Raw genomic sequence first — 24951 nt, 5'->3', positions numbered from 1 at the left:
TATTCACCATGTTTGGATATGTAGTATATGTAATTTATGTCAAATTTTCATGTATTTTGTCAATAAATCGTTTAAATCAAAAAAAAAAATGTTGAAAAGTGTTACTTTTCAAAACAAGTGCTAAAAAGTTCAACTTTTCAGCACCCATTTGAGTGCTGAAAAGTAGAAATTTTCAGCATTTATTTTGAAAAGTGTTGCTATTTGATTCTGTTATTTTTGGTACAGAAAATTAGGCTATTTCGTCGTTCAAGAATGACAGGAAAAGTAAGTAGTTTCACGACGGAATTGCAAAAAAGTCTTTTACCTATACAACGTAAGGTTTGTTGGTTCATTAATCTGATATCTTTATCTCAAAGCATAAATGTAAAGGTTTGTCGCTGTTGAATCAGCTCTTATTTTATGTTCAACGATCATACCATGATGAAACCGGGGGAAAAGAAGAAATAAAATTGTGGTACTCACTTTGCACGTGACACAATCCGACCGAAAACTGTCCCAGCTCTGGCATCTGTCGCAGGATCTCCTCCGTCACCAGGTGGACGCCCCGGTGCTGCGGTCGCAGGTTGATCTTCCGCTGGAACCAGGCCGAGCCGATCTGTATGCCGCGGTGATTGGACGAAGCCATGTTGTGACTCTTCTCATATGACGACTCCGGCGGATGGTGTGGATGGTGCTGATGACTGGTGGCCGAACCTCCTCCGGCGCCGCCTCCTCCTCCGCTTTCACGCTCCCGGTCAATGGCGGCACTCCCGTCTCCCGCAGCCGTGCGACCCCCGGCAGACACCGACAGCAGTAGCGACGAGGACGATTCGTCTGTGGCGGACGAGGGAGGACTCCGGCGTCGCGCGTAATCCGTTTTGCTGCTACGCCGGCTAGCACAGGTGGTGTTGGCGGCGGCGGTAGCGGTGCTGTTCGGCACTTGGCTGCGGGACCGTCGTCGCGAACCTCCACCCCCTCCCTTCGCGGTGCTTCCGGATGATGGCCCTGATGGTCCTCCTCCTCCTCCTCCGCCTCCTGATGCTGCTGCTGTCGGTGGAGGTTGGCTGCTGCTGTTGGTCGACGTCGTGGCGAACTGTTTCTACCCGGTCGCACAAACGGGAAGGTGATTATTTAATCCACGCCCGCCGCTGATTCACACTAGATTTCGACACTGACTTTCGCTCGCGGTCGCACTGAGAAGGCAAATTTGCACTCGCACGCACACTTGATTTCGAGTGTGACACACTTGATTATTTAGGCAAATGGCTCTTCTTATCTTTTTTTTTTTCTTTCTTTCTTTTTAACTTAGTAGGACACTTTAGTGTAGAGAAGGCTTCAGTGCACTCTCTTGCTTGGTATTACAACATCAGCAGCAGCAGCAGCAGTAGCGAGAAGGGGGCACAAAAGCAAAAACGGACAGATTCAGGCACACACAACTCTCACACAGACTCACTCGATCGCACCCGATGCAGGGTTGTGGGAGGGAGGGAGGAAGCATGAACAATATCAGAGATGCAATTTTTCGATTTTTCCTCAAACCCTATTGCTTTCGTAGAATGACAATTTTTCTTCTCGCACACCCGAAAAAAACGAACATAATCCGAACTCGCGAAAGGATAATAAGGATTTTTCCACAAACACACACACACGCTCACACGCGGAAAAAGGGCAACGTTATGTATATTTTGCTTCTTCTCGTTTTCCTCGACGCGCTGCTTCGCACAGGATAAACTCTCAACAGCAGAAGCGCAGCAGCAGCGCAGTGGCCACTCCGTCGTCGTCGGTCCGTTCGTGTTTTTCCTCCTTTCTTTCGTTTTCAATCAATTGAAGAAAATTGCCAAATATTTCTTCTTTCCGTTTTCTTTCTTAGGGACAAAACGCAAACTTTTCCTTCTTCCCTTTTTCGTGTGGCCACCGCACAGCAGATCCTCGGTTCCACACAACACACACTATCACACACAACCGCGGACGGAAGGTTCGCTCTCTTGCGAGGGGCTGCTCTTGCTGGAGTTTTCGTGGGAAAATTTGACCGTGTTTCCACCGGGTTGGGGACACCCCACCTTCAAGATCTTCACCCGCGGAGCGCAAGTCAGTTCGATTACACCCGAGGAACACCGCACCGCACTTGGGGTCACTTTCAGAACACTTGCACGGCCCACCTCGACCCACAATCAGTGGGAATCTTCCGCAGCAATCTGACGTATGTGACGTGACGTTCCCCAAAAACGACTGCTGCTCGCTCTCGCCGTACAACACTCTCGCGTGTGCTCACTCTTTTCCTTTCTTTCTTTTTTTTCGGGGGGCCCTCTTTTGCTCTATCCGTACCGCACTGGCGACGACGACGACGACGAGGACGAGGACATTTCGGAACTTCCTGCAGAATCTGGTGTCGTTTCTTCCCTACTTTTATCCTCTTCTCTCGCCTAACCAACAGATCTCAATGAATCTGCACCCCTTGCCGGATGTCTCAAAACGGTGAAATATCCTACCCCCGGGGAAATCGTTCGTCCCGCAATCGACTATCGCTCCTCCGGTGATGACCGTGTTCCAAAGAGGGTCGTCGTTTCTCTGCCGCAGTGTGCACTGGCGGTCGACAAAACGGAAAGATTTCGGTGTGAAAATTCCTTCACATCGAATTGGTTGTAGGCTGTGTGAGTTGTAGGCACGGTCCACGAAACGTGTAGGTTCTCCGGTTTGCTTGCTCGCTCGCTCGCGCTCTCCACCGTTTCTCTCAGCTGTCTCGTCGCTCTCGTTCTGTGGTGGATGGTGGCCCTTTTCAGAGATTCATGTGGAGCAGCTCACACGCTAATAATTCTCTGGAAATAATTAGAACATAAAATAAATATTATTATTTTTATATTAGGTTGATAAAACGAAATTCTTTAGAGATTTATGTGAAAATGTGGAGTAGAAAGAGGTTTGGGTGTTCTTCCCATTCAAGCCTTAGAACTCCAAGGTTCGAGAAGAAACTTGCAATAGAGACTACAAAAGACGTGGGGGTCGTTTAAGTAGGTGTTTTTTTTTAAATTAAATTACAAGATGTATTTTCTTTTTAACATTCCATCACGGGGGTGATTAAGAAAATCTAAATCACTTTAACATAGTTTAGGGGTTATACTTCTACTCCACAATCAAAAATAAGACTACGAAAAAAATAATAATGTGAATCGATTATCCTAAGAGAGGATTTGTCCAAGGCCTTCAGATAATCGAGTCTGAACTGTATTAGATAAAAATACAGTTCAGACTCGATTAAGGGGTTACATACATGTAAATCGGCAAAAAATTCAAGGGATGATTTGAGCACAATTTCTGGAGTTTTTTTTTAAAGGTCCAATAAACCAAATTTTCAGTTTTTGCTTTTTGGGTGTTTTTTGATACCCCTGACTCAAGGAGGCTTCAAAAACACCCAAAAAGCAAAAACTGGAAATTTGGTTTATTGGACCTTTAAAAAAAACTCCAGATTTGTTTTCAGGGCATTAGAATAAACATTTCCAACTATCGCAAACATACATTTGAAGACAGTTGGTTGTATCATTGCAAAGATATATCTATTTGAAGTTAGCAGTTTCATAAAACGGGTGCCACGAAATCTCAACACTGCTTTGGCCAAATCGGCTCAAAATTTTGGTGATGACTCGTTAAACCGGTCCCGTGTGCATGACGAAGGCTGATTTACAAAAAGTTTATTTAAAAAAAGATAAACATATTTTTACTGTTTTTCATATAAAAAATTATTAGTTTTATTTTTTATTTTTGTATTTTTTCTACAAACGAAATTTTAAAAATCAGACTTCGTCATGCACACGGCATATGTCTTGAGAGTCCTCACTACAAATTTCAACCAATTTGGTCAATCCAATCTTGAGATCGTGGCATCCGGTGTTTCGAGAAAAACGCTCACAGAGTTTGACAGTTTGCTTTGCGCATAGCAAAACTTGAAACATAAATCATGTTATAATCACTTAAATCATGAAATACCTTCATGCAACTTTCTGGAGTGATTGAAAATCATCTTTTGAAAGGATTTATGAATATTCGGAAATATGAAGTTTTTACATTTTCTACATGTATGTAACCCCTTTAAAGAAGAAAAGATAATTTGTCAAAAGATACATTTGTTTTATGTACAATATTGGGTCATTCATAAATCACGAGGGCACTTTTTTGGAAATTTCAGGATAAAACAACCCTATTTCATAAGAAAAGTTGAATTCCCGTTTTTATTTAATTTTTTAAATTTTTTTGATGTTTCAGGGGATTAAAAAAGAGATCTTTTGAGCCATAGCTCGTGATTGTGTTAAGCCTGGTTTAAAAGAATTCTTTTTAAATTGAGATTTTTTTGAAAATTTTGAAAATTTGGACAACAACAAATTTTTAAAGCAAAATAAAATTAGCATTTGTTTTTGCAAATTTTTGAGTTATAAAAATAATTCTTGAAAGCAAGGCACCTCCTAAAACAATATTTTTGAAACGCTGTAACAATTTACTAGAATTTTCTCTCTGAGACTTAAACAATTGGGCAAATTATTGCTGAGAAGCAGCCTCACAATGAACTCTAATCGATGAAAAATTTATAGTTTTGCGATTTTGTCTGATCTTTTAAATAGAAATATATAAATATTTATAGAAGAAAATTTGATTTAAAATATGAAATAAGGAATACTTTCTATTTTTAAAGCAAAATAAAATTAGCATTTGTTTTTGCAAATTTTTGAGTTATAAAAATAATTCTTGAAAGCAAGGCACCTCCTAAAACAATATTTTTGAAACGCTGTAACAATTTACTAGAATTTTCTCTCTGAGACTTAAACAATTGGGCAAATTATTGCTGAGAAGCAGCCTCACAATGAACTCTAATCGATGAAAAATTTATAGTTTTGCGATTTTGTCTGATCTTTTAAATAGAAATATATAAATATTTATAGAAGAAAATTTGATTTAAAATATGAAATAAGGAATACTTTCTATTTTTAGGGCCTTTTAGAGTTAAGCCAGATTTGAAATTGTTTAATTATTTTTATTGAAAAGTTCAAACATTTTCACAAATGTTACAATTTTTAGCATTGAAAATCGGAACAAAAGTTTTTAAGATATCGTCAGTTGAAAATTACAGGCTAATAAGGTGACATTTTGAGAAATCCATTTTCATCGATTCGAACTCATTTTGCGGTGTATTTCATAAATCAATTGTCCGATTTGTAAATTTCCAGAGAGCAAAGTATTGGCAATTTTGTCATTTTTTCAAAAATATATTTTCAGAGGAGCATTTCCCTCAAAACGATTTTTTTAATGCAAAAGTAAACGAAAATGTATATCATGAACACTAGCGTGCCTAGCTCTTTGAGGAAGGTGGGGCAATAATATGGACGTTTTGAAAAGTACGTCATTTGTGGACACCCCCTGACCAAATTTAGAACAAATTTCTGAGGATGGTGGGGCAGTTGCCCCATGTTGCCCCACCCTGTGCACGCTAGTGATCATGAAGTAGTTATAATGTGAAAACGCATTTTATCAATGCTTTTTGGAATTAACAACTCTTGAAATTATAGAAAATTTTAAGGTGGGAAATTATCCTTATCTTATGTGACTTTGCCAAAACCCCCTTGGTGCTTTGCGTAAGTTTTGACCCGGTTGGTGCTACAAGTGCTATAGAATTGTTTTTTTACTATCATTTTCAATACTTTATGGACAAATAAGTATGCAGTAACTTTTGTAATGTCCAGACCATGCCTCTACAATTTTTTCGCTATCTAAATGATAATGGTATTTTTTCTGTAGTATAAAATGTGAAAAACAAGTTAATTTCTAAAAGTTTCTTAAAAACATGAAACAACTACAAAGACTAAAGGTAATGATAGGAGGTTGTGGAATAAGTCAAATACTATTAGAAATAAGCATAAACAAAGCATGACTAATGCAAATTAAAATATTAAAAATCAAACAAGAAAAACATAAAACAAGAGAAGTTTTTCATAAATAAAAAATTGCTCAAAATTTCATACTTCAAACGGAAAAAAAAATCAAGGGAAAAATTGAAAATTTCGTAACACAAATTAAATTTGAAATATTATAAAAATAAAAAAGTGTTTGTTTTCAACAACTTTTTCTTAAAGATCCTTTTTTTATTCATTTATTTGTTTATATATTTTAGCTTTTCTGAAGACTGAGTTGCGTTTTAGATTAACCCAATTTTTTTTTCTAAAGGAAGGTCATTTTGGGCAACTTTTGTTCTACGAAAAACTTCACTTATCTTGTTTTATGTTTTTCTTGTTTCATTTTTAGAATTTTTAATTTTTATTTATCTTGTTTAGTTTTTGTTTGTTTTTGGTAGTATTTGGCCTATTTTACCACCTCCTATCATTACATTTTGCCTATCTAATTTTTTCATGTTTTTACAGTCACTTTTCGATTTTTGCTTGTTTTCATATTTTCTGCTATAAAACGCACCAGTATCATTTGAATTGTAACAAAATGCGTAGAGGCATAGTCTGGGACACTAGAAAAATTACTGCATACTTCTTTTTACTTAAAATATAGGAAATTTTAGTAAAAACACAGCCAAAGTTGACCCCTAAAAAATGACATTTTTAAAAACATTGGCTAAGTCACATAACACAACTTCCAACCCATACATTTTCAAAAATTTTAAGATTTCCTCTTTCCAATGCTTTTAAAAGACCAAAAATTGGTAAAAAAAAATATTTTTGGTGATTTTTTAAATCGAAGCCCGTCTAAAGGCGGGGTTGGGTTGTAGAGAGTTAAAGGTTAAATATTTTTAATTATTAAAGTTAAAATTAAAATATTGACATGGCATAAAAGAAATCCACGTTGTAAATCTTCAAAATAAATAGGGGAAATTCTCGTATCTTTGGCAGGTTAAGCTCTCGCTCCTAACTCCATCCAATTTGCTGATTTTCACTATTTAAACAACTAATATTGCAAAACTTTTGGTAGAAACTTGCTTGCTCACTTCTTATTGAGCTATTTATCACTCGATTTCAGTTGAAAACGCTTTTATTTAGCTTTAATTGCATGTCAAAGTTCTGACCTGCCAACATTAGAGGCACGCTGGAATTAGATGCTGTTCCCCTACCTTGTTACATTTTCGTAAAGTATTGTAACGTGCCTTTCGTCGATACTAAAGAAAATTACCAATTACAATACCAATTTACCGATTTCAAGTAGAATCGCCTTCACACGCGGAACGCGACACAGGAAGAACAAGAACTAGCAGACACACGAATAAAAGGGGGGAAGGGCCGAGCGCGTTCGAGAAATAGAAATCAGGTATCATCAGGAGTCCAACATTTTGCTTCTTCCACGGCCACGAACTATGTCCAGAGCGCTCTTCCACGCACACTTTTTAAAATTTACGGGGTCCTTCAATCCCTGCTCCACACCTCAAACGATCCCAACTCGATTGTTCCTTCAACACCGGAGCACGTCACCGCTGCCGTGGGGTAGTCTCCAGCAGTTCCAAACATACACACACGGGCACAAACACACACACACAGCACAGAACGGCTATCGATCGAGAAGCTCTCTATTCAGCAGCAGCCAGTTGTCCTTTCCCGGTGCCACAACCAATATCCGTGTGTTCCGAGTACGACGGAATGTGGTTCCGTTCTGCGGAATGTTCCGCGGTCACAGTCTCCCCCAAAAGCAGGTTCCACGAGGTCAATCCGTAACACGCACGTTAGCCGCGACGACTTCCACCGACGGGGACAAACCGCAGCAATACCCAAAACCGATTTTTAGTGTTTTATGTAATTTTTGCACTCACACTCCAGGCGCCTGGTTCTACGGGGGGGTTCAACGTCGCTCCCTGCTGGAAGAGAAAAACACGTTACGGACCAGCAACTGCTCGCTCTGCACTGAACTGGAGACCGCGGCAAGACAGGCACCGACGGACGACCAATCGACCCGCTCAGCTTGCTCTTGCTTTCTCACGGCGCGGGTTTCGATGGCGTTTCGCGGGAGCGAGAGATTTGAGCGAATTTGAAGCGCCCAGCGGTGTCAATCCAACAATCGACGCAACTTAAACTTATTTTGAGCAAAATGTCGTAATTTTTACTGATGTTTTTTTTTTGTTAAATAATTAAAATTACGTAAAAATGTCCGCGAATTTTAATTTTTGTTTACGTTTATACGCGCGCTCTACAAAATTGAAAAAAAAACTGACGTATCAAATGAACTCGATCGAGTTCATTTTGACATATTGCGTAGGCCACAGACTTATCAGACGTATCATCGCTTCCTCAAAGAGTATTGAAAATAGAGCGTGCACTATGGGAACACAATTTCCCTTCCGGAAAATTCATTGTCTAACGTCGATCCAACCCACGGTTTAATAAGATAAAGTTGTAATTGACGTGTAATTAACACCTAGACTCCCAATCTCGAGAAAAAGGGGGAGTTTCCATATAAATTCCTCCTTTTTCTCGAGTTTGGGAGTTTATATTAAAAAGTAAGTGTGTAAAATATTGATAAAGTTTCTAGTGTTTTCTAGCAAAAGTTTTTGCCATCTCATTCTAGCAAAATTCTTATAGAATTGGGTCCTAAAATGAAGCTTAGATTGCTGATATTATTGTTTACAGCGATAAAGCTTATTTTTCTGAGTACAATGACATTTTGTTCGACCACAAAGAGTTTAAAATGGATTTTTAAATCAATTTTGAAAAATTAACCTCACGGTCCTTCTTGACAGAAAAGCTCCTACTTGACAGCTCGTTCCAAGGGGACCATAGTTGATCCATCGAAAAAATGTTGTCTAGTCAAAAAAAAATTTAGCATTAAAATGAAAAAAAGTGACCAGAAAACCATTTTAATCGTGTTTTTTACCGTTGTACATAAAAATTGGCATAGGGCTTTAGTACCCAATTCTGCCAGGAGTTCTCGCATAAGGCCTATCAGAATTGTTCAAGCAGAATTCTAGCAGGGTTATAACCTCGTTGACGGATTAAGGTGTATTCACATCATACCGCATCCGCAGCCGCAGCCGCATCCGTATCCGCAGTACGGAACAGTGTGAATGGGAACATTTGAAATGCATTGGAGGAATCGCTTCCGCACTGTGCGTCCGTACTGTCAAATTTTATACGGATGCGGCTGCGGCTGCGGATGCGGTATAATGTGAATACACCTTTAGTCGGCTATTTCGTCAGTCGATTCATCCTACTAAACTCGATTATATTTTAGGAACAGTAAGGTGTTTTTTTCTACAGGGAAGCTTTATCGTTGAGAACAATTATATCACAAATTTAAGCTTAATTTTAGGACCCAATTGTTGTCAAAGGAACGCGGTCACTTTTTAGTTTGACACCCTCTTTACATGGAGCTCACATATGTGCACATACTACCATACGTTTGGTTTGATAGAAAGTGGGAGTTCCGTGTAAAAAGTGGCAGTTCGTCACTCTCTAGTTTGACTTTGTCGAGCCATCGGGGTACAAACAAAAAAAAAGTGTCAAACAAAAAAGTGACCAACCACCAGGGGTTGAGCTCGACCTTAAGACTTTTTGAGATCTTGAGTGTATTTACGCAACAACAATTTTAACTAATCCAGATTTCTAAGCGAAGATGGCGTTACGAACGGTGCACGGCCGAAATTGGGTCATAAAGCCCTATGTAAATTTTTAAGTACAACGATTAAAAATATGCTTAGAAGACCGGCTCTGTGGCTTAATGCTTACGGCTTCTGTCTCACAAGCAGAAGGTTCAGGGATCAAATCCCGGTCGGTACCTTTGAAATTTGGAATCATAAATTTGAACTTTGAATATGAACAAAAACGAAAATGAATCAGGTGAGATTCGATCTCACACCTCTGGATTGGTGGTCTGGGACGCTAAGCAGTCGGCCATCAGAAGGTTCACACTCTAGCAGGGAATGGATCCGTAGTGTTGAAACATGTTATCCTCTCATATTAAATACGCGCTGATCCCTGATTTGCCTGAGGGGATTGGAAGTCTAAATATAGATCGAGTTTCCTTCAGATGCTACTCGGGACGTGGAACTGCAGGTCCCTCAACTTCGATGGGAGCGACCGCATTCTTCACAACGAATTGCGGGTCCGCGGTCTCGAAGTCGTGGCGCTGCAGGAGGTGTGCTGGACGGGGAAGGACCACCGGGTGTACGGTGACTACACTATGTATTGGAGCGGCGGCAATACACGAGCTGGGGACAGCTTTTATAGTGTTGGGCGAAATGTCGAAGCGCGTGATTGGTTGGTGGCCAGTCAACGACAGAATGTGCCGGTTGAGAATCAAGGGCCGATTCTTCAACCTGAGCATTATCAACGTGCACAGCCCGCACATGGGAAGCGACGCCGATGACAAGGACGCTTTCTACGAGCTTCTTGACCGCGAGTACAGGAAGTGTCAAAACACGACGTCAAGATTGTCATCGGCGACTTAAACGCTCAAGTCGGCCAGGAGGAGGAGTTTAGACCGGTTATTGGGAGGTTCAGCGCTCACCAGCAGACGAACGAGAACGGCCTACGACTCATCGATTTCGCTACCTCCCGAAACATGGCCATACGTAGTACCTTCTTCCAGCACTCCCTATACAAGTACACCTGGAGATCACCAAACGACACGGAGACGCAAATCGACCATGTTCTCATCGATGGTCGGCACTTCTCGGACATAATCGACGTCAGAACCTACCGTGGCGCGGACATCGACTCGGACCACTACCTGGTGGTGGCAAAGCTGCGCCAACGCCTGTCTGAGGTCAACAAGATCCGGTACCGTCGCCCGCAGCGGTATAATCTGGAGCGGCTCAAGGATCCTGAGGTCGCTACCCAGTACGCGCGGGAACTCGAAGCTGCGTTGCCTGACGAGGTGAGCTTGCCGAAGCCCCTCTGGAGGCCTGCTGGAGCCATATGGAAGCAGCCATCAACGCAGCGGCATCGAGCGCCATCGGGTACGTGGACCGAGTTCGACGGAACGGCTGGTTCGACGAGGAATGTCAGGCGATTTGGGACGAGAAAAAGGCGCGGGACAAGTGGCTGCTGCACAACACCCGTGGGAACAAGGAGTCGTACAAACAGTTGCGAAGACAGCAAACCCATCTCTTTCGGGACAAGAAGCGCCGCCTGGAAGAGTTGGAGTGCCAGGACATGGAACAGCTGTATCGCTCCAACGAAACGCGTAAGTTCTACAAGAAACTCAGTCAATCCCGGACTGGCTTCATGCCGCGAGCCGAAATGTGCCGGGACAAGGACGGAGGCATCTTGACGGACGAGCGTGAGGTGATCGAAAGGTGGAAGCAGCACTTCGACGAGCACCTGAACGGCCCAGAGGCGGAGTACCAGGACGACGGAAACGACGTCAGCGGTATGGTGGACGGCGAGGACGAGCCAGCACCCACGATGAGGAGGTTAAGGATGCCATCAAGAAGCTGAAGAACAACAAAGCAGCGGGTAAGGATGGTATCGGTGCTGAACTCATCAAGATGGGCCGGACAAGCTGGCGGCCTGTCTACACCGGCTGATAGTCAAGGTCTGGGACACAGAACAGCTACCGGAGGAGTGGAAAGAGAGTAATATGCCCGATCTGAAGGGGGACAAGTTGGAATGTGAGAACTATCGAGCCATCACTATTCTCAACGCGGCCTACAAAGTGCTGTCTCAGATCATCTTCTGTCGTCTGTCGGAGCGAGCAAAGGATTTCGTTGGGACGTACCAAGCCGGTTTCGTGGAGGAAATCGACGACGGACCAAATCTTTTGCTACGCCAAATCCTCCAAAAATGTCGCGAGTACCAGATCCCGACGCACCACCTGTTCATCGATTTCAAAGCCGCGTACGACTCGGTCGATCGCGAAGAGCTATGGAAGATCATGTACGAGAACGGCTTTCCGGGAAGCTGATCAGACTGGTGAAATCGACGATGGACGGGGCACGGTGCAGCGTGAAGATTTCGGGAGCGATGTCCGACCCGATCGAATCGCGCAAGGGACTGCGACAAGGCGACGGTATCTCCGGCCTCTGTTTCAACATTGGGCTTGAAGGTGTTATGAGGCGGGCGGGCTTCAACATGCGGGGCACGATCATCAACCGGTCCAACCAGTTCATCTGCTACGCCGACGACATGGACATTGTCGGCAGAACGTTCGAGGATGTGGCCAGGCGGTACACCGAATTGAAGCGGGAAGCGGATAAGGTTGGATTGAAGGTGAATGTGGCGAAGACGAAATATCTGCTGGCAGGAGGAACCGAGTCCCTTAGGACTCGCAAAGGACCGAGCGTGACGATCGACGGCGACGAGTTCGAGGTTGTGGAGGAGTTTGTACCTCGGATCGTTGGTGACGTCGGACAACAACTGCAGCAGAGAAATTCGGAGGCGCATCATCACCGGTAGTCGTGCCTACTACGGACTCCACAAGACCTTACGGTCTGGTCACCTTTCCCGGCGTACAAAGTGTACCATGTATGAAACGCTGATAAGACCCGTCGTCCTCTACGGGCACGAGACGTGGACGATGCTCGAGGAGGACCTGCAAGCGCTTGAAGTTTTTGAGCGACGAGTGCTTAGGACGATCTTTGGCGGCGTGCGTGAGAACACTGTATGGAGGAGAAGGATGAACCACGAGCTGGCGCAACTCTACGGCAAGCCAAGTATTCGGAAGGTCGCCAAGGCAGGCCGAATCCGTTGGGCCGGACACGTCGCAAGAATGCCGGACGCGCTGGATGCGCGCCAACCGAACCAGACTATCAATCCGGTGAAGTTGGTGTTTAATTCGGAGCCGGTTGGAACGCGGCGGAGGGGGGCGCAACGTGCAAGGTGGTTGAACCAAGTGGAGGAAGATCTGGAAAGTGTGGGAGTTCCGCAGCGAAATTGGAGAGTAGCAGCCCAGGACCGAGTCCAGTGGCAGCGCATCTGGAGACAGCTCATGACCCGGAGGTTGTACGAGCAGTAAAAGTAAAGTAAGTTCCTTCAGATGCTTGCTTCTATGTTCAGGCTGGGCCGAACAATGCCCAGCGACCTCGGAATTGGACCGCAAGGAGCTCTGTCATTCTGAAACGGGTCGTTGGAAGCAGCGCAAGGGCTATCACCACCTAATACCCGGGACTGAGATAAGTTGTATCAGCATTTGGCATATACAAAGTCTGATACAAACTATACTTTCCCATAATATTGCTACCGGTTAGCGGGTATTGGATTGGACCACACACACACACACACGATTAAAAATATGCTTAGAAACCATTTCTGATCACTTTTTTATTTTAATGCAAAAAAATTAAGTTGACAAGGCAACATTTTTTCGATGGATCAACTATGGTTCCCTTGGAACGAGCTGTCAAGTAGGACCTTTCTGTCAAGAAGGACCACAAGGTTAATTTTTCAAAATTGATTTAAAAACTCTTTGTGGTCGTACAAAGGGTCATTGTACGCAGAAAAATAAGCTTTATCGCTGTAAACAATATTATCAGCAATCTTTGCTTCAATTGGACCCAATTTCAAAATCACGTACCAACATTAAAAGTGTGCAATTGGGTACTAAAGCCCTATGTAATTTTTTATGTACAACGGTAAAAAACACGATTAAAAACCATTTCTGATCACTTTTTTTCATTTTAACGCAAATTTTTTTTTTGTCAAGACAACATTTTTTCGATGGATCAACTATGGTCCCCTTGGAAAGAGCTGTCAAGTAGGAGCTTTTCTGTCAAGTAGGACCGCGGGGTTAATTTTTCAAAATTGATTCAAAAATCCATTTTTAACTCTTTGTGGTCGTGCAATGGGTCATTGTACTCAGAAAAATAAGCTTTATCGCTGTAAACAATAATATCAGCAATCTAAGCTTCATTTTAGGACCCAATGGCCTGACAGCCACACTATTTCTAATGTTGATACCACTGTGCGGTCGTGCACAGTTGATAACGCCATCTTCGCTCAAAAAGTCTGGATTATTTAACACTTCTGGAGTTTTTTTTTAAAAGGTCCAATAAACCAAATTTTCAGTTTTTACTTTTTGGGTGTTTTTTAATACCCCTGACTCAAGGCGGTTTAAAAACACCCAAAAAGCAAAAACTGAAAATTTTATTTATTGGACCTTTTCAAAAAAAACTCCAGATTATCAATAGAGCACCAAAACGTAGCTCTACGTTACCCTATGATACAGAAATTCTTCTCCTGCATCTGTCTGTATCAAGTGCAATCAAGTAAATCTGTACACATGCGAAATGAACCACCGAATGAACCCCACGTGCGCTGACAGCGTCTTGTTTTGATTTTGCATTCTGGTTACACTGACAGCTACGTCCTTGAAATGAACTGGTTTTACTTTTTCTCGCTGCTGCTGCCTTGCAAGTTGCAGTAGTCAGGGTTGCCACAAATACAGATTTATCTGTATTTTACAGATTTTTGAGGTGATGAGGTCATACAGAATCTGTAAATAAAGAAATACAGATTTTAAGAAAAACATACAGATATACAGATTTTCCCTATTTTTTATTAAAATCAAATAATTTTAATTCTTAAAATATTTTTTTTTTCAATTGCTCGATGAGCCCAAACATTAAATTTTAGATTGTGGAGCATTTTTATGCATTAAAAAACAATTTGGAATATTTTGTTTTTTGAAAAATTGTTTAAAAATGTCAATACAGATTCCAAATACAGATTTTCGTCCCCCTGATACAGATATACAGATTTTTGACCCTCAAAAATACAGAATCAAATGTGGCAACCCTGGCAGTAGTGGATCGTCTGTGGGCCAGATTAGAATGCAAATTTAAGCGCCTCAACATATAATTGGTTGATCACAAGGTTGACTGCAAAAGTAATCGCGCGAAGGTGTTAAATTCGCCCAGGATGACTAACGGCACACCAATCAGCAGCTGGTGAGTGACGAAGTTACTGACCCGTTTTTCCATCACGAGCTGTGGTGGCGGTCATGTAATCCCGCCGCGGCGCGCCATGTAAAGCGCGCAAAAGATTAAAATTAAACATTCTTTTCGTTTCCTCCCGCTGCTGCCAGTGATCGATGTCCCCGGCTTGTGGCCTTCGGGAATGTGCTGCTGGACGTTAGTGTGGAGCTTCGCGATACGCAAATTTTGAAGGACTTTGATCTGAAGGAGGATGACCAGCGGGAAATTCCTGCGGACAAGTTGGCCCGGCTCGGTGCGGTCACCATGGAAACGTAAGTGTGATGGGTCGATAAATACCCACACGTGTGGCAGGGTGGAGTGGAGGTGGGAGGGGGGCCACACCTCCGGTCAATTCCGGCGCGGCGCGAAATTACTGCCGCTTTGCGGTACGCCAGGAAAAAAAACCCCGATTTAATCCCACCTGGGGTGAGATAGAGCCTTTCTTACTAAAGGAAGATATCTGGACCAAATTTTCAGTTGATATCGTTGTTCCAAAATTGATCCATTTTAGTGAGCGTTTAGTCAATTCAAAAACAACACTGTCGCTTACACGCAGAAAAATGTTTTGTAGAATCAGCCTGTACGAGGTTTGTTTCAACAAAAATTTTGTTGGATATAATCAACGCCGATTTTGCGTTGAAACAAACCTTGATTTTCTCAATTCTTCATGTAAACTAATGTCAAAAACAAAAACAATGACTTTTATATCCCGCCGTTTGGCATGCATGATTTTTAAAACCCGCCAAACAAATCCTAGTAAACTGGGGTTGCGATGGCCAAAAAATTCTTGTCAAATATTTTCTGTTGTTGTGTAGAACCACACGGTTCTTACTCCGGCGAACAAAATTCAGATTATTTTGTTTTATTCTAGCCTCAAGTCCGCTGTTCATGCGTCCGGCTCACCCCGGTGAAGGAACAAGTAATGGAAAAGGGCAGATCGTTCACTAGCCGGATCATGGTAGATTTGCGCAGGATAATGAATCTGGTTGGCCGGAACGTGAGAACCAGGAGATGGCTACCATTGGACAGGACTTCAACAAGACTTCCATCGGAACGGAAAATATGCAAGCTATGCAACCATACACGTCGGGACCAGTGAAACTGGAATAATGGCCGTAATGGACGCTAGTTTCGCAAAAGGTCGCCCACTATCGTTGCTCCGACCGAAATGGCTATCAATTAAACGATTCCAATTTTATTTTATTTGCATTCTTTTCAATAATTTTCAATAAAATCCAAAAAGAAATGGTGCTCAACAAAAGAATAAATAAAAAAGTTTAATGTTTATTGTTAAAACTGTGACTAATATATGTTTCAAACAGAGGAATGCAGGGTTTTATTCAATCATTTTTTTTTATTTTCATGATTTTGCTGTCAGGGTCTTGTACATGTCCAGGGATTTCTTTGTTCGTACCTGATGTCGTATCATAACAGATTAAAACACCGTGATCTTTCAAAAACTTCTACTGGGAATCACAGAAAGATCTAAAATCAAAGAAATTCTCGACATCATGATATTTGTGGCCAGGCGCAACCTGCTTTGAACGTGCAACATCCGTTTTGAGTTTCACCTACTATCTTCCCGATTATTTCGGATGGTTGGCGATCTGTCCTAGTGCCTAGTGGAGCTGCCACACGCTGGGATGAGCCGGACATCATGAACAGCGGACTTGAGGCTGGAATAAAACAGAATTAATCTGAACTGTGTTCGCCGGGGTAAGAACCGTGTGGTTCTACACAACAGAAAATATTTGACAAGATTTTTTTGGCCATCGCAACCCCAGTTTACTAGGATTTGTTTGGCGGGTTTTAAAAATCATGCATGCCAAACGGCGGGATATAAAAGTCATTGTTTTTGTTTTTGACATTAGTTTACATGAAGAATTCCACAAAAATCTTTTGTTGACGTTTAGCGTTGATTCAACAAAAATCTGGATTTTCAAATCAACAAAATGTTTTGTTGATTCAAATAGGCCTTATTTTTCTGCGTGTAGCAGAGATAATCATGTTAGGCGATGTGTGTGAGTGATGAACGAGCAATCGATAGGGCAACTTGTACAAAAAGGGGGTTATCTAGTATCAAAACCTTATACGCGCCAGCATTACTCGCGTCTGCATGTGAAGCTCAACTTGACAACTTGTCGGCGAGGCGACGGAAATCGATCGTCCATGATTTTTTGCAAATTTTTCCAATTAATATTTCTCGAGAATTGATTTGATAAAGAAGCTTGATTTTGAGTCGGAGCCAAAAGCAAACCCTAGACCTTTCTTTGGTAAGAAAGGCAAAAAATGTCCCAACAGCATGCGGCTCTACTAGCCTCTAACTGAACAAACTTTTACCTTCAGATGCGGCCCGCCAAAGTACAACCCGGGGGGGTCGGCGCTGAATACGACGCGGATCCTGCGGGGCCTTGGCGAAAAGAACGTGATTTTCTGTGGTGCCGTCGGCGCTGATGAGAATGGAGAAATTATAACCAAGATTCTGAAGGACAGCTCGCTGAACACATGGTAAGAGATTCTGCATCGCTTGATGTGGCTATGTTTGTTTTATGGTTTTGTTATTGCGATGTAATTAACGGGTTGGATGCAAGTGCGCTTGTTTGATCGTTTTTTCAGTGCATTACTCGTTTTAGCCGGTGCATGTAAACACTCGAAGTGAAGAGGAGTGATAACATGCATCAGGGTGGCCACCTCGGGAAAAAACCGGGAAAAACCGGGATTTTTATTCACCGGGAGAAAACCGGGAAAAACTCGGGAATTCGACTGACAAACCGGGAAAATATTTTAAGTTTAGTAAAATTTTTACAAAAGCCTCTTTAATGAGTTCAATATGTTCTTTTCTCAATTAGAATATTATTCCTGTTATTCTAAAGGAAGAATTCGCGAAAACTATGTTTGAATTTGTGTAATAGACTTATTCTTCTTGGTTATGGATGTTTTTTTTTCTGTTGTATCCTATTGTATTTTTAATCTTCAATTTTTTTTAAATAAAACGAAATTTTTCCTCTACCAGCGATTCTCAACCTGGGGACATGTACACCTGGGGGTACCACGAGCGGTCTCAGGGAGTCCCGAGGACAATCCCGCAATGGCGGCCATTTGTCCCAAGCAAAATATTTGAGAGAAAAAAAATTAACAAATTGCTTTGAAGCAAAAAAATAACAACCATGCTTAAGGTGCAATGAATTACGGGCGAATTGTTTTTGACCAATCAGAAAATGTTTAAAAAATATTTGAATGATAAATCTATAATTTGCATTCGTTTAGAAATTTTATGTATTTGAATTAAAGTGCACCTTTTGCCTTTCTTACTATTTTGGATTTTTTTTGTTTTTTTTTTTCTACAAATATTTGTTTCAAATTTGTATATTGTGCCAATTACCATTTACTACCATGTTGGTAAAAATAATCTTATGTTTCATGATTTGGATATTTTCAATTCGACCTTTTTTTGCTAAAATATTAGTTTTGCATAAAATAAAAGGTTCTATCCCATTCCCCAGAATTCCATTCCCCAGAATGGTCCATTCCCTAGAATCCCATTCCCTAGAATCCCATTCCATTTTCTTGAAACAAAATGGTTTAAGCTTTTAAGTTTTTCTTTAAAAATCAAACTTCTCGTGTTTGTTTTACTTCAAACAACTCATGTTTTCAAATATTTGAAGCATGTTTTTAAACCATGTTTGCATTTTTCGGGCACCTCTTAAACAATACAAAGTAGTTTTTCAATGATTTTTTAAGGTTTTTTGTTCCACTTGGTTTTCAGGTTTATAAATGACTTCTGTTGAACGTTTTTTAATGGAACGAAAACATGATTTAAATTATACGATAAATTTTCATCATCCCACTACCGCTCTTCGATTTTTTTTTCATGTTAAACCTTCTAACACCCTTTCTTGCACCCATCCCAAGTAGCAAGAAAAACATCGCTTTTTATTTTTTGTTGAACAATTGCTGCACAAGCGTTTTTATACGTTAATTATTGAACTAGTGTCATAACAATTTGTAATTTGTTCAAATTTTGATCAAAAAACCATTGTTAAACATGGTTGTGTAACATAAATGCCAAATCTAGCAACGGATTACGAAAAGTTCATTTTGAAGTTTATTCTGACTTAAATGAAACATGCTTGTAGAACTCGGAGAGCAAAATGAAATTTGTAGACATGATGTTTCATTTCAGTTTGCTAAACATGATAGCATAGTAGATTTGACCTTTGGCTTCGGCTGGGATTTCTCGTAAACAAGTTGTTAATGTAAAGTTTGCCTTCGTGTTTTAAAAACCGAGAAAGAACATGTTGACGAAACAAGCACAGATAGTTCTAAAATTAGAAACAGCTTATGTTCAAGGGAAGTTTTAGCAAACTGTTAGTGAACTTGGTAAAAGCTAGATGACCGCAGACTTCTAATTGACGTTTAGGCCAGCTCATCCAACATAACCCCTCGTGGAAAGATGCAGACGCGCGCCCGGACTTAACATTTGGAGTGATCGAGGGTTCGATACTTGCCGTGAGGATTCTTCATCAAAAAGGAAAACTGAAAATGCAGCCACCGGGGGAACCAGCAGCAGAGTATTATATAGCAGCAGGCGATGTTGATTAGTACTTAAAAATTGAAAAAAAATATCTCCATAAGCATAATAATGAAATTGAATGATTTTATTTTTTGCTGATATTTTTATTATCCATCGTATCCCTATCAAAACTGACAAATCACAAAACTAGTAGTTAAAGTATCGTAAAGTGACATTACTTACAAATAAAGTTTAAAATAAAGATAAATATATTTAAAGCGAAAACTTGGGACGTATACTATGAAAAGCCTCTTTAAATTTCTTGTCTGCCACGATATGTTCTTGGACGGTTCTCAAAACGTTTTTTTAACTCACTTCTGAATCTTAAAGGCAGGATATTGTTAAAAGGTTCTAACAACGTTCACCAAACCCAATTCAGAATCTTTTAGTCAAGAGTTCTTATGACATGTTTAACAAACGTTCTCTATGCAATGATGCAAAACTAACTTAAACCACGCACATTTCTGACTGATGAAGAGATGTTCAACAACAGAAAAACGTGCGCTTTTTCCAGCGTTCAAGAGCCCTCAGGGACGTTGGGAAAACATAGTAAACGAGTTCAACAAGCAGTTCGGAAATCTCTTGGCGAATAAAGTGTGCTACTTGGGATGCTCCATAATTCTTTTACTTTAAATTGTCTTTTTTTTTTTTTTTTTGAACGAATTGAAGTAAACAAAAACGTAAACTATTCGCATTCTTTATTCTGTATCCAATTATTTTTTAAAAAGTTTACCTGAATTGTAAAAGTTTATTTTCATTAAGCAAGGTCTATTTGCAGTTGCTTCAGAAACTAATACTAATATCAGAAATAAATCTTGGTATTAAATTGAGTTTCTTAATTTTTTCTAGAGCATTTAAAAAAATATATATATCCAAAAAATAAGAAAATGTATACATCCGCTTGAATTTCGGGAATTCCCGGGAAATTTATAAATTTCCCGGGAAACGGGAAATAAATTTTTACGGGAAATCCCGGGAATTCCCGAGATTTTTTTTCCCGGGACGGGAAATTGGACGCTCTAGTGTGAAGTATTTATATTAAATCTTCGCCTTTATTGTGATTCGCCTTTATTGTGATAACTGCTGACAAAAGTTAAATGTTTCCTTTTTTAAAGAAAGGAAAACTCTCTTGATATGTGATAATTGCTGACGAAAGTTGAATTTTCCCTTTTTTAAAGAAGGGAAAACTCACTTACCTGTCAGTATTGCTGACAAAAGTTTAATTTTCCCTTTAAAGTAGAATTTTCCCTTCTTTAAAGAGGGGACAATTCTCTTGACTGTCTGCCAAAAGTTTTATTTTCCCTTTGAAGTAGAATTTTCCCTTCTTTAAAGAAGGGAAAACTCTGTTGACTTGTGATAACTGCGGAATGCTGACACAAGTTGAATTTCCTTTAGCAATTATCCCTAGTAAAGAGAATTTTCCCTTCTTAAAGAATGAAAATAAAAAAATAGTGTCAGCAGTTCTCACAAGTCGAGAAGGCTTATGCCAAACGGTGCTATACTAAATGGCATTATAATATGTTTTTCAAGGTCCTAAATATTTCTGGGGAATGGGTCATTCTAAGGAATGGATCATTCTGGGGAGTGGGATTCTGGGGAATGGGTCATTCTGGGGAATAGCATTGTGGGGAATGGAATTCTGGGGAATGGGATTCTGGGGAATGGGATAGAACCAAATAAAAATTAGGATTTTTTGTAAGTGGAAATTGGGTCCTAAAATGAAGCTTAGATTGCTGATTTTATTGTTTACAGCGATAAAGGTTATTTTTCTGAGTACAATGACCCTTTGTACAACCACAAAGAGTTTAAAATGGATTTTTAAATCAATTTTGAAAACTTAACCTCGCGGTCCTTCTTGACAGAAAAGCTCCTACTTGACAGCTCGTTCCAAGGGGACCATAGTTGATCCATCGAAAAAATGTTGTCTTGTCAGAAAAAATTTTTGCATTAAAATGAAAAAAAGTGATCAGAAATGGTTTTTAATCGTGTTTTTTAACGTTGTACATAAAAATTTACATAGGGCTTTAGTACCCAATTATGGATCTCATGGTACGAAAACAACATTACAGTAAATATCTCTCAAAATTTAAAGATCAGACATTTCTTTCAAATTGTCACACAAAATACACTATTTTAAATATTTTTCTTGGCCTGTATCTCAGCAACAAAAGAATGGATCAAAAATATTCAAAAAAGAAAGCAGAAAAGAATTTTCTCAACCATTTAAGGCCGATGCAAATATTTAAAAAAGTTTTTGTCCCTCGGCCCTGGCCGAGGTCAAGGGGGGGGGGGCAAAAAAATAAAAAAAATATAAAAATTTAAATAACAAGCCATAGTCTTCACATTTAAATGAAAAAAGTGTTTTAAAAGGCATTTTACACTAGTTCAGTTGTTTTGCAATCATTAGTTTTCAAAAAATCTAAGATCTGACAAAAACAAAAATTGTATCGAAAAAAAAGATTTTGCATCGAAAATTTTCAAAAAATCTTAAGAGGTGTAAAATTTTAAAAATTAAAAGATTATTAAATCAACCCAAACATGCTTAAAAATGATTCTAAACGCAAGGGAATGCATTTTATATTGATTTCAGCTGATTGCACTTAAATTTCAATTGAAATTTCAATGTTTTTTGAAAAATATTTTTTTGCTCCCTGATTTTTCGGGGCAACTAACGAATTCACGAGCATTTACATAAATGTTGATAACAATTTATTTTTGCAGATCTTTTCTACAATTTTTTTTTTTTTTTAAATTGAATATGTCTTTATTGAACTTTATTATAATAATTACATTTCATTTACATTCTAAGTGGTATGGCTAAATGCTCTTCATCTTTGTTGTATTTTTCGTTTTATTATTAACTGTTCACATTCATTTATTTACTTCAAATTGTTTTACATTTTTGCATTTAATCGAATACATTTGGGTAAAAAAAAAAGAAAAAATCACTTTAAATCTTTTCTACAAAATTAATAAATTGTAGTAATAATCAATCTCATTTTAAAAAATTAAACGATTTTTTATTTTGAGTTTATAAAATCTACATGTATGATGATGAAAAATCCCAATCATTATGGAAATTAGATGTTTGGATTGGAAACAGATAAAAACGGCTTCGTTTACAACTTACTTACTTTTTACTCAAGATTTGAAAGCTTTCTTGAGGAATTCAAACTTTGAACCAAATGTACTGCCGTTCTTCGCATAATTGTCCCATGTCAGTTTTGGACGATTTTGACTTTATGACATTTTTAAGTTTAGTTTGATGTGTACTTTAAGAAAAACACATAAAATCTGGTACTTTGTTCGTAAACTCATTGAAAACAACACCAAGTCTGTTTGTCCCATCGTTAAACTTCTACGCATAATTGTCTCACCAAGTATTTTCTTACACGGAATCATTAGTTTTACTAACCATTATGTCTTGTTTATCTATTGTAAAGCAACAGAATCACAATTAAGGGTGATAAACTGCTAACTGGGGCGATTAGGGTTACATAAAGCGAATAGGAACCCACGGGACAATTATGCGTAGAAACACAGAAATCGGTAGAAAAATTTCAATCGCGTTTTTCTCAGTTGCACTTTTTTGAACATGGGACAATTATGCGTAGAACGGCAGTGTATGCGTTCAAAAAGTATGTTGGTACTAACGTTAGCATAAAAAACATTGTAATTTGGTTTAAAAACATTTCGGAAAATTCCTTCTGGGCTCGGGAGAAAACCGGGAAAAAACCGGGAAATTGAAAATCGAAATCTGGTGGCCACCCTGCATGCATGCATTGCTGAGGATTATTGACCGTTGGGATTTCCCAAAAATGGTTCGATAGGGAAATCCCACAGGGCAAATAGGTGAAGCCTTACATTTTGGTTCAAAACTCTATCAAAAACAATCCAAATACAAACTAACACAGAAATACTGATCTTCTTCTCTTTCCCGTAGCATCCAAACACTGCCGGACCACTGCACCGGAACTTGCATCTGCCTGATTAGCGGCGACAAGCGCAGTCTGAACGCAAACATTGGCGCGTCGCTGCACTTCAAGAAGGAGTTTGTAACGTCCCGCTGGTGCCAGGGCAAGATTGGCAGCTGCAATTCGGCGGCCCACGATGACATCGAGGAGGACGTGCGCGTGTTTTACGTCGAGGGTTATTTCGTGCCGGAAAAGTTTCACATTTGTCAGTACATTTACGAGAAGTACTGCAAGGGCACGGCAAATCTGTTCGTGACGAACCTGAACGCGACCTATATTTTGCAAAATTTTACCAAGGAAATGCGCTGGATGGTTGAGCAAGCGGATCTTGTATTTGGAAATCTGACCGAATTTGTAGCCCTGGCGGAGATTTACGAGTGCGAAGACTTTGACGAGCTGGCCAAATGTTTGATTCGGAAGTATTTGAAGATCAATCGGGAAAAGATTCTGGTCGCCACGGATGGATGCCGATGTGTGCGGTTCTATCACGGCAACGGGAGCGCATTCTACGGGGAGTCGTACCAGGTTCCGATAATTCCCCAGAAGGCGGTTGTCGACACGACCGGTGCGGGCGATTCGTTCGTGGCCGGCTTCCTGTACAAGTACATGAACGGAGAGTCTCCGACGCTGCCGGACTGCATCCGCCACGGAAGCAAGGTAGCAGCGAAGGTGATCCGCCAGGTGGGCTGCAATCTGCCCTCGTCACTACCGGCATCGCCGACGCTGACACCCACAACCTCGCAGCAGGAAGATTTGTTGAAGGCCAAGCAGACTTAAGCGTGCTTGAGCTCACGGGAAGTTATGTTAAGTTGTCGTCTATTGTCGTACAGGTGCTGTACTCGATCGGTGATTTGTTCAATCTCATATTTGGCTGTTAAGAGGTACTTAGGGAATCTCATTCCTTTCATTAGAAATTTTGTTTTTTTTTTTTTTTTGCTAGGTGATAGATTGAATAGTTATTAATTATTAAGCTCAAGCTCATTATGTATCGCTTTTTTAACTTGTTAAACAAATTAAGCTAAAAAATGCAAATGGAAATAAAATTGCTATCCTTGTTGTATCAGCCGTTTGTTTTGCGTATTTTTTGGATAAAAAACCCAATTTTTTTAATACCAGAAGTGTTAATATTATTGAATCATAAAATGACATGCCTCATAATTGTTTTTTTTTTTTTTTTGTTATTTTTTTCAGATGAAAATACCTACTAGAATTAACCTTGCGATTATTGCACTCGATCGGAATTTCTCGACTCACGATCGAGATTTTTCGATAGTGAGATTACGATCTACCATCGCCAACTTACAATCGAAATATTACTATCGAAAATTCTCTATCGTGGCTCGGGATATTACGACCGAAATTTGTAATAGCATTTTTCAATTATTTTTTTTTTATTGAAATGACAAAAGAATTTAAAATTCAGAAACAGAAAAAAATAAAAAAGTTTTGAAACTCAAATATTTTAAAACATAAAAATAGGAAAAAACATATTTTTTTTTTGAAAATTCAACTAGTCTACAAAATTCTAAAAACTTTAAAAATTT

General features: G+C 39.9%; 3 protein-coding genes across 3 annotated transcripts in view; 1 reads left to right on the top strand and 2 right to left on the bottom strand.

Annotated features, from left to right (window-relative positions):
• LOC6031364 (UPF0047 protein YjbQ) overlaps positions 1-8012 on the bottom strand; it is a 98975-nt gene extending 90963 nt beyond the window's left edge. The window contains exons 1-2 of the mRNA XM_038251900.1: positions 7766-8012; positions 463-2795 (exon numbers count right to left, since the gene is read on the bottom strand). Coding sequence (XP_038107828.1) covers positions 463-625 — 163 coding nt within the window. The 5' untranslated portion in view covers positions 626-2795; positions 7766-8012. The remainder of the gene's footprint in view (positions 1-462; positions 2796-7765) is intronic.
• Positions 639-2342, bottom strand: LOC6031366 (putative lysozyme-like protein). Its single transcript, XM_038250907.1, has 3 exons — positions 2310-2342; positions 694-1078; positions 639-649 (listed from the first exon to the last, which is right to left on the bottom strand). Exons 1-3 carry the CDS (start codon positions 2340-2342, stop codon positions 639-641), a joined length of 429 nt encoding a protein of 142 aa, XP_038106835.1.
• A 6273-nt stretch (positions 8013-14285) lies between the features above and the next one.
• On the top strand, positions 14286-24471 carry LOC6031368 (adenosine kinase). The gene is made up of 5 exons (XM_001842127.2): positions 14286-14303; positions 14685-14833; positions 14971-15132; positions 17207-17368; positions 23377-24471. Exons 2-5 carry the CDS (start codon positions 14805-14807, stop codon positions 24182-24184), a joined length of 1161 nt encoding a protein of 386 aa, XP_001842179.1. The 5' UTR covers positions 14286-14303; positions 14685-14804; the 3' UTR covers positions 24185-24471.
• The last annotated feature ends 480 nt before the right edge of the window (positions 24472-24951 follow it).

This window comes from Culex quinquefasciatus, chromosome 2 (assembly GCF_015732765.1).
Source record: "Culex quinquefasciatus strain JHB chromosome 2, VPISU_Cqui_1.0_pri_paternal, whole genome shotgun sequence".
NCBI lineage: Eukaryota > Metazoa > Arthropoda > Insecta > Diptera > Culicidae > Culex > Culex quinquefasciatus.
The sequence above is the reverse complement of the archived record's forward strand: the minus strand, read 5'-3'. Positions and strand labels throughout refer to the sequence as shown.

What these genes read in the sequence shown, in the direction of transcription:
- LOC6031368 (XM_001842127.2), top strand. Translation starts at nt 14,805, where the DNA reads ATGACTAACGGCACACCAATCAGCAGCTG. An exon ending in GGCACACCAATCAGCAGCTG is followed by an intron (nt 14,834 to 14,970) that starts GTGAGTGACGAA and finishes CGCTGCTGCCAG; the next exon opens with TGATCGATGTCCCCGGCTTG. An exon ending in GGTGCGGTCACCATGGAAAC is followed by an intron (nt 15,133 to 17,206) that starts GTAAGTGTGATG and finishes TTTTACCTTCAG; the next exon opens with ATGCGGCCCGCCAAAGTACA.
- LOC6031366 (XM_038250907.1), bottom strand. Translation starts at nt 2,342, where the DNA reads ATGTCCTCGTCCTCGTCGTCGTCGTCGTCGCCA. An exon ending in CGTCGTCGTCGTCGTCGCCA is followed by an intron (nt 1,079 to 2,309) that starts GTGCGGTACGGA and finishes GCGACCGGGTAG; the next exon opens with AAACAGTTCGCCACGACGTC.